The 9,906-nt window shown below is 35.5% G+C and overlaps 2 protein-coding genes across 2 annotated transcripts in view; one reads left to right on the top strand and one right to left on the bottom strand.

The window, feature by feature from the left end:
* The window catches only part of LOC125041632 (cation-dependent mannose-6-phosphate receptor-like), a 25,115-nt gene extending 21,583 nt beyond the window's left edge, over positions 1–3,532 (bottom strand). Inside the window, exon 1 of the mRNA XM_047636693.1 lies at positions 2,955–3,532. Within this exon, the coding sequence (XP_047492649.1) occupies positions 2,955–3,133 (179 nt within the window). The 5' untranslated portion in view covers positions 3,134–3,532. The remainder of the gene's footprint in view (positions 1–2,954) is intronic.
* Positions 3,398–9,906, top strand: LOC125042117 (ankyrin repeat and SOCS box protein 12-like). The gene is made up of 7 exons (XM_047637584.1): positions 3,398–3,711; positions 5,620–5,867; positions 6,664–6,785; positions 7,335–7,433; positions 7,616–7,836; positions 8,124–8,257; positions 8,460–9,906. Exons 1-7 carry the CDS (start codon positions 3,398–3,400, stop codon positions 8,651–8,653), a joined length of 1,332 nt encoding a protein of 443 aa, XP_047493540.1. The 3' UTR covers positions 8,654–9,906.

The raw sequence follows: 9,906 nt of genomic DNA, 5'->3' as shown, positions 1-9,906 counted from the left end.
AAGCCTATGCTCCAGATGAAATACCTTATGAATTTTATAAATATGTCCCGGAAAAAATATGTATTGCTAGCTTGTATAGCCTTAGAAAAAGCAGTTAACACTGTAAATCATGATGCTTTATTAACAAAAAAGTTTAGAGTAGGAATTACTGGTATTTCATTAAATCTTCTTAAAGAAAAAACTTCTCAAATAAAAATAGGTGAAGAAATGTCAAAAAAGGGAAAAATGTCAAGCAGGGAACCTCAGGGCTTCCCAATAAGCCCAATATTATTTAATATAATAATAAGAGACTTAAAATGACCAGGAAGCATATATAAAATAATATATGCAGATGATATAACATTAATAAACAAAGACTTAACAGAAGCAACAAATAGCTCAAATAAAGAAACACTACTAAAGTATTACAACATATATATCAAACCTAAAATAGAATATGGAATATCCATTTATGGAAATGCAAAAACACAACAGAGCTAAAAATCTAGAAACCGTACAAAATCTAGCATTAGGGATAGCAATAGGTTGTTCTAGATTCTCCCGAGGTATCTCTTTGTGCATTAACCAACAACATACCAATAGAAATAAGGGAAAAAAAATGTATACAGCTAGCAAAAATACTAGAGAAACCAATCTGGAAGCTACCAACAAATACAAATATCACTGAAGCAGAGTTATTTGCAATAAAACAAGAACTCCAATACATTCAAAACAAAAAAATAACAAACTTGGTAATCTTCACAGACTCCCATTCAGCATTAGTTAATAGTAAACCACAGAGCCAAAAATCACAAACAAATCACTTACAAAATACAATATACAATGCACACATATTATCAAAACAGAAACAGAACATCATATTACAACGGTTCCTGTCATATAGAGGCATTAGAGACAATGAAATAGATCAAGCAGCAAAAAAAGGCACACAAATTTACAAATCCCACTGCTTTAACATAAGACATTAACAATCTAAAAAAAAGCAATTAATAGAAATATCAAACAAAAAAACTAGTACATCAAAGACAATAAAAAAAATCAACAGTCAAGATCAAAAAACAGAAAACTAGATATTTATTCAATCCTAATAAAAATAAGATACACAAGACTAAAATATCTATATGAATTAAAAATGGAGACAGATCCAACATGCAGATGGCGCTAACACCACAAACAAGAAACCACAGAACACCTAACACTTAACCCCTTGCCAACGGGTACGACGTGTAGACACGTGCTATGCCCACTTTGAGTACTTGATGGATTATTTTTACACATAGATGGCTACACTTGTACTAAGTCACCAATGAGCCAGTTACAAGTACTGCCTGTCTCGCCCGTTCACCCTTTTCTTTGATTTATGTAATATTTTGCGTTATCTTATTTTGCTGTTACTTTTAATGTTTTAATGTTAAAAACCATTATAATAATCATAATGTTTATAATAAAGATAACACCATCGATATTCATAGCACTAGTAAAAAATACGTTTTCCCGCCAATTCAAATCAGGTACGGTCACATGGTCTACTAATTGACTTCTTTGTGGCTAAGCACTAGCAGAGCCATCTATGGGCAGACATTTCAAAAAATATATATTAAATAGGCACAGCATTTTCCCCATTTTTTTTTCATTTTCCCCTGGGTTAAGTGCCCAAGACTTTACTCTCATAGAATAAAATTATTTGTATCATTAAAAATAAAAATAAAATATCCAAATACGCATCTTTTAATAACAGGTGCAGAACATTCACCAGCTAAGAAGTACTACATATTAAGACACCTGAATATCTTCCTACAAAGATCAAAATTAAAAGATATAGTATAAAAGCTCAAATCAACAGAAGAACCAAGAAACACAGATCCTGGGAATATAGAATTCAAAAGTCTAAAACCCTATAAAAGAAGAAGAAGAGAGAGGGAGGAAGGAAGGCAGGAAGAAAGGAAAGAGAGGAGAGAAGAGAGAGGAGGGGGGGAAGGAGAGAGAGAGGGGGGGAAGGAGAGAGAGTGAGAGAGATAGGGGAAGGGGAGAGAGTGAGACAGGAAGGAGAGAATGAGAGAGAGAGAGAGAGAGAGATAGGGGAAGGGGATAGAGTGAGATAGAGATGGGTGAAGGAGAGAGAGAGAGAGTGAGGGAGAGATAACAGAAGGATAGACAGGGAGAGAGTGATAGGGGAAGGAGAGAGAGTGAGAGGGAGATAGGGGAAGGAGAGAGAGTGAGAGAGAGATGGGAGAAGGAGAGAGAGAGATGGGAGAAGGAGAGTGAGAGATAAGAGAAGGAGAGAGAGTGAGAGATAGGGGAAAGAGAGATAGAAGAAGGAGAGAGAGTGAGAGATAAGAGAAGGAGAGAGAGTGGGAGATAGGGGAAGAAGAGATAGAAGAAGGAGAGGGAGTGAGAGAGAGTGAGAGAGAGTGAGAGAGAGATAGGGGAAAGGAGAGAGAGATAGGGGAAAGGAGAGTGAGTGAGAGATTGGGGATAGAGAGAGATTGGGGAAGGAGAGAGAGAGAGAGAGAGAGAGAGAGAGAGAGAGAGAGAGAGAGAGAGAGAGAGAGAGAGAGAGAGAGAGAGAGAGAGAGAGAGAGAGAGAGAGAGAGAGAGAGAGAGAGAGAGAGAGAGAGAGAGAGAGAGAGAGACTGAAAACTTCCCATTATGTTTTCCTAACTAAATAATTTGAAAAGGATATTGACAATTATAGTGCATCTATGATAGTTTTAATGAATCTTTCTCAGATAAGACCTTAACTATCATATAATATCATTTTTAAAAATTATAGGAAAATAATGCAGAATAAGTCCACTTTTGGCTGCACAAGTTTCCAGTCTGGAATATTGGTTAAAAACTATTTGGATCTATTTCGTAAAATAAATGCATGCAACTTCTCCCATAAGTTCTAAACAATTCAAATAAAAAAGACAGTTTTCATTTACACACACTTCCTGAAGCCAGCGACTCACCTCACGCCAAAAATTGGTTTGAGTTTCTGAAGCAAATTGGTCTGAAGGTTCCTCTCCGTCTGGTTGATGACGGATTTATCAATATCACAGCTTGCTCTCACCGCAATTAGGTGGCAAAACAACACGCCCAAAACCCACATCATCCTAGAACACTTTCTTTCCTGATACGACGTAAACATGATAATCTAAAAGTGTTTTCAAGTGCTGTGAATTGACGTCGCAGAATGGCAACGACGAGTTGTATTTGTAAACACAGCTGTTGTTATCTTCACCGCGCGGCCGTCGCCTCAGCCAATCACGCGGCGAGGAGGCGGAGCTCGACCAATAGGAAGCCGTCTTCGAAAGCAGTTTTGTTTACATCTTTTATAGCACGTGACCATAACCTTCAAAAAGGATGCTTTTGATTTAAATATATCAGATGTAATTATTCCATTGCTCCGGTAATGTTATCTGACCTCAAGGAATATTCATGTTTCGCAAATCTCCGACAAGTCCAAAATACGTCTGAGAGAGGATCGAGTGCTCCTTCCGGCGGCGGAGGAGGTTCGGACCTGCCTCCGCGGGGATCGGCATCCTCCTCTCAGCTGGTTCTATTTTGGAAGGGGGCGAGGCTGGACGGGTCGCGATGGAGTGCAGAGGCGACCATGCTAAAAATAATCGCAAAACTAGGTTCTTGGACCGCAACTACAGCGGGGCAGTCGCAGGTAAGGCAGCTCACGCCTACTTTCACGTTTGTTTTGGTGGTCTGTTCGTACATGTAGGTAATATTTGTAAAACCTAATCTGATGCATAAATTGTACTTTAAAGAATCTCTTTTTGTTTAAATTGTTATAGTTTTTGATTTGTGCACTTGTTTTGGGAATCATTTTTGGGTAAGGTGATGGTGAGGCTCTTTCTTTCACAAACAATTTATTCACATGTATATATTTCTATGCAACTCCAATGGTATTAGTTAATGAATATTGGGACAACCTCACAGGTATAATGGCCAGTATTTTGTATTTTTTGTTCAAGCCATTATGTCACTAGCCTTATCTGACTCTGTAGTGAGACAATGCACACAATCTTGGGATCTAAGGGACCCATACGCAGAGTGCTCTTTGCCCAGATCTTAATTGGGTTTTTTTCTGATAATGAGGACTTATTGGTTAGGAATCCCTTGGACTTCATTAAATATTTCAATGCAGTTATGGTAACATTAAAAGCCATTCTAGACACACCAAATCTAGTTTAAGTAGCCTTTATAGGAGGCTATATACATGTAATATCAGTTGCTAACACGTTGATGTCAGAGCATACAAATCAGTTAGTCAAACTTTTTTATATTTATATCCTTACTACTCTGACTAGTCAAGAGTATAACATGTTTCAATGAGCTCTGTAGTTGGCCCCAATTTTGCGATAGAAAATATATGTGTACAGATCCTAATTTCCATACTGAATTAAAACATCTTTATCATCAATATTTTATATGGGACTTATTTCTCATTGTTATGAGGACTGTGTTTTTGTGAGATCTTTTTTATACCTTTATGTGTGATGTGGATTTACCAGCACCCTACTCATTAAATACTGAGATTAAAACGCTAAAGATTGCAGACCCCCCAGCTTGTCTCCCTCAGCTGATAAAAGTCAAGAGGATGATTTTTTCCCCCAGAAAATATTTATTTCATTCCAATATCTCAAATACAAAGAGTTGAGCACAATGCTGGAAGAGTTTTCAATCATTCCTGTCATATATTAATGAATATTGATATAGATTACTATAGATATATAGATCAAGTAATTTTTCACAAAACTTTCACATAACCAATTGGAATGATCTTGGTATTGATGAATACCTCTCACCCATACTATTTATGTAGGAATTATACTGCATAACTCCCACATATCAATATATTTGGATAATAGAGAGAGAGAGGAATCCATCGATACCAAAATCATCATGATTGGTTATCTGAAGGTATTCAGAAAAATTACTGTAGAATACAACAATAAGATTTGTAGACATATTTATAATAATGAGTATATAGAAACTATAAAAGGATGATGATATACCAGGAAGCAGTTCTGTGGTACATAATAGAATATGTTGAGAGGGGTTTGAATGAGATATATTATTCAGTACCACATTTACTATTTCACACTCATAACATTTCATTCATAAGAAGGAGGAGGCAGGAGAACATAACTGTTTGATGGGCTCACTAGGAGGAGGGTCTACAAGGAGTGTAGGGGTATGAGGAGGATATCATTGGTTTGAACACAGATTGGCAAAGAGGACCAGAAATTTTAGTGGACACCATACACCCACCATTCAATATGGAAAAGTCACAAGTTAAATGTACCTCAGTTTTCAACAGGCCTTTACAATCGTGGCAAAAAGGATTGGAAAAACAATGTCTGGCAATGGGGACTATGGGGGTTAGAACTATTAAGGTTATGTGTTGTATGCCTTTCAATTTTTAGTCTTAAACCCTTTCTTTTCTTTGTCCTTCTATCTGTTCTTTCATTTTTGTAATCTCTATACTTGTTTTGATGTTGTGGAATATAATGTCATAGAACTATTATTTTGATATTGATTTTATGAATATGGCATCGTATTTCTTTGGCTAGCATAGAAAGAAAATTTTAACAAGATACTAACACAGATCAGCTCTTCCAGATCAAAGCCCAGCTCAAGAAGAAGAATGGCCGACGTGATGAGACTCCCAGAACAGGTCTCTGCTCAGGCCTACATGATGAACTTAATGGTAGATGGAGATGACGATGAAGATGTCCGCCTCCACTTGACAGCAGTTTGTGACGATGGTGAAGGTATGAGAAAAATTCTAAGTGAACCTGAATCTCTCCAGTGGATCAACCATAGAGTCCGACCGTACCTGGCACCCCCTCTTCGATTAGCCGTGTCAGGTAACTGGAATTTGGTATTTTTCTCTTCCTTTTTTTCTTTGTATTTTTATATTTTACAACTTAGGTAATTGATCACTGGAACTCATTTTCATGTCTGCCAATAGGCTTGTGCCAATCACCATGTCTCCCATGCTTGTCGGTACTCTAGGAAAGATCAACAAACATCTATTGAATATGAGCTAGCAAGATGGAGCTGCAGATTTCTCTGGCCATTTATTGTGAAATAAGGAACCAATTCAAACTCTTTCTTACCGGAATATACATGAAAGGTTTATTCATCTATGTAAAAGTGCAAAAGGCATAATGGCAACAGCAGTTCTTAACCCAATGCCACCAGGAAAAATGAATAAAAGATAGGGAAAATGCTGCGCTCATTTTTTATATTTATATGAAATGTCTCTGCACATTTATGGCTCTGCTAGTGCTTCGCCACAGAGGAGTCAATTAGTAGACCTTGTGACCTTACTTGATTTCACCTTTCCTTGAATTGGCGAGAAAAACATAAATATTTTCGTAAATCAATGAAAAGGGTGAACAGGCGAGACAGGCAGTACTTGTAATTGGCTTATTGGTGATTTAGTACAAGTGCAGCCATCTGTGTGTTAAAACAATTAAACAAGTAAACTCACAGTGAGCAGGGCATGTACATACTTCCCATGCCCACCCATGCCCATCGGCTTTGGGTTAAACACCATACCACTTTTGTGTTAGACGTTAGATTTAGGGGGAATTGTCTGTAGAATATTTTTTCTTTCTTTCTTTTCTGTGTATAATATATGCAAAATTACTACAACAGGAGGAAGCATGGAATGTGCAAAACTGCTTATAGAAGCTGGTGCAGATATTGAGCTGGAAGATGTCAAGGGACAGACTCCACTTTTTGTCGCAACATCTACAAGAAAAACAGACTTAATGAAGGTATGAAAAATATTTGCTTTTATCTATCCATCTATCTATCTATATACATTTATATGCATATCTATCAATCTTAATATATGTGTATGTATGTATATGTATATGTGTGTGTGTGTGTGTGTGTGTGTGTGTGTGTGTGTGTGTGTGTGTGTGTGTGTGTGTGTGTGTGTGTGTGTGTGTGTGTGTGTGTGTGTGTGTGTGTGTTTATCTATCTATATGTATATATGTATATATATGTATATATATATATATATATATATATATATATATATATATATATATATATATATATATATACATATATATAGATATATATATATATATATATATATATATATATATATATATATATGTCTGTATGTATATATGTATATGCATACACTCACACATAAACATGTTTCATGTTTAAATAAAATAGTATTTAACAAAAAACTTCCTTTTCTTAATTTTGGAAGAGATTGTTGAAGACAATATACAACACAACATTATTATTGCTATATAGTGCATGCCTCAAATATCTGTTGTTACAGTTCTTAAGTTTCTTTCCAAAAGGTGTTACTTGACTCTGGCGCTAATCCTGAAGGAAGCAAGAAGAACCGTTGCTCTCCCCTGTTAGTTGCTGTTCGTGATGGATTCTCAGAGGGTGTCAAGGTGAGACAGTTATGTAAGGTTGAATATGAAGAGCATATTTAACTGAAGAGATAACTACAATTATTTTATTCATGCAGATCATAACACAATGGAGAGACCATACCCTTATGGTTTTGTATTACTTTTAGCACTAACTAAACTTGTAAGATAATTAGTCGTAATCTTTTTCCTCCTCCCAACAGTTGCTCTTAAAATATGGGGCTGATCCAGAACCATTTGACCAGATCCTGACCTGTGTGCCGGGCTGGCCTCTGCAGCATGCCATTGTCTATGCTCACTTCTCCTGTTTCCTGGAATTGGTCAAAGGAGGATGCGTGGCCAACCTTAGAGACCTGCCGTATGAGGTCAATTCCAGTATTGTTTCTCGGCTTTCCATTCCACACGCGATCCTCAAGTATGCCAGGTTAGTTGCGGTGTCTCAGAAAGAGATTTTAGTCTTGAATCATTATTATTTTGGGTTTGTATTTTTCTCTCCCATTTTCTTTTTTTCACAGTAGTGTTGTCTGTTTTTCTTTGTATTTCTCTTCTTTTTCTCCTATTATTGTTATTTTTCAATTTCTCACACGTGCGTGCATGCCTGCATCTACACACATCTGAGCATAGGTATTAAAGAGTCCATTCAATTTTCAAATATATTGATGAAGAATGTCTTCCACTTCTCACTACATCTTTAAATTTAAATTCCCACAGGGACTACCCTGAGTTTGTTATGCTGTATCATGAGATTGGAGGTAACCTCTGGCAGTTGAATGCTAAGGGACTATCTTCATTAGAAGAATTTCCTGAAAGCTCTCCAGCAAAGCAGTTAATAAGCTCTCTTTTAGGTAAGTAACTAGTGTTTTAGAATATTTAGGAAAGTTTCATTAATTTTTGTTGATTTATTTTATCAGTTAGTATATCTGATAGTTTTGTTATTGTAAACCCATGATATCTTACAGGAAAGAGCTCATAGCTGTATTTTTTTTATGTATGGGAGATAGCAAATATATTACTGAAATACCTCAAACATTCTCCCCCTCCTTACAGGTTCTCCAAGAAGCCTGAAATCAATTTGCCGTCACAAGATACGACAACAGTTTCACAGAAGAAATCTTGATAAATTGACTTCTTTAGATCTTCCCTCTTGCCTTATTCCATATCTTAGTTTTGAGGAATTCACAAAATATTCTAAAAGGACTGAGGAGAACACACACACAAAAGTTGTCAAAAAGGAAGAGTGATACAAATGGCAGTCAAAGCAATTTTGTCAGTGACAGATAGAGGCTTTGCAACGAAATGATGATTACTTAGTGAATGTCTGAAGCATTGGAAGCTGTGAGTGGGTAAAGTGTGCATGGTACAGTATTCTACCTGTTATTAAGTAAATTTTATGTTTCTGTTATTTATTATTTTCAGATCTGCTCTGAGTTTTGTTGTGAATATTTTTATCTATTTTAATGTTTCAATATCTTTGATATCTATATTTACCTGCTACAGCCCATATTTCTTCACATGTGTCTGTAACTGACTACTTTGAAGTTTTAAGACTTCAAATATGTAGAATTACTTGGTGCTTGCTGTAATGCATAAGTACTTCTATCAAGTTAAAGTGAAGTGCTCCTTTAAATATTATTGTTAATATGAACATGACCATCATGTTTGTTTACTTTTAGCTCATAAGTGAATATTTGTTGATATATTTACTTTCTTATTTATTTATTTATTTAATCTACATTGCCATGAGGGTCTATTGATCAGATCTTTCAAATTTTTAAGTAAATAATATTGTTATTAGATGGCTGAAAGATGTAAAGAACTTATGTATGTGCAATAGAGATCTGTAAAGGAAATTCTCTCAAGAGTAAGGTTATATGTATAATATTTAATCCAGAATGTGTCTCTTATTTATTGTCAGTGGTTGAGTTGTGAATGTAAGTAAGAAATGGATACATAGCATAAGTATAAAATCCTGAAAATCTGCTGGTCAGTGTAGTATTTTACATACAAATGTTTTATAAATCTAGTCATAGAAAGGATTTGATATTCATTGGATATGATAAGCAGTATTGTTTGTTTGTAATTTATTATATTATAAGTTCCTTTTTCTACAAAGACTTTTCAAGTTTGATAAATACAATCCAGTGATTGTATGATTCAGGTTTCAGACACTAAATGAATAGGGTAGACTGTAACCATTACTGATAAATTTTTGTCTTTACTAAAGGCAGTATTATCAAAGTGCCACAATTATGAAATCTTGTATTAACTTTTAAAAAGCATAACAAATTCTAGTAAAACTTAATGTCTTATGTTTTCACTGCAAGGGAAGATAGTCATGGACAGATTGCTCAGGGAAGAATGACCATAGGTACATAATGCCTTGACAAATTTGTTACCTAGTCCTAGCTTGTATAACATAATTTTAGCATATGGTCTGAGTCTATTCTTGAAAACAAATATTTTGTAATTTTTCAAATAAACATTATATAGGAAA

The sequence above is a fragment of the Penaeus chinensis genome, chromosome 31 (assembly GCF_019202785.1).
Source record: "Penaeus chinensis breed Huanghai No. 1 chromosome 31, ASM1920278v2, whole genome shotgun sequence".
Classification (NCBI taxonomy): domain Eukaryota; kingdom Metazoa; phylum Arthropoda; class Malacostraca; order Decapoda; family Penaeidae; genus Penaeus; species Penaeus chinensis.
Note: the sequence above shows the minus strand (reverse complement) of the source record. Positions and strands in the feature narration are given on the sequence as shown.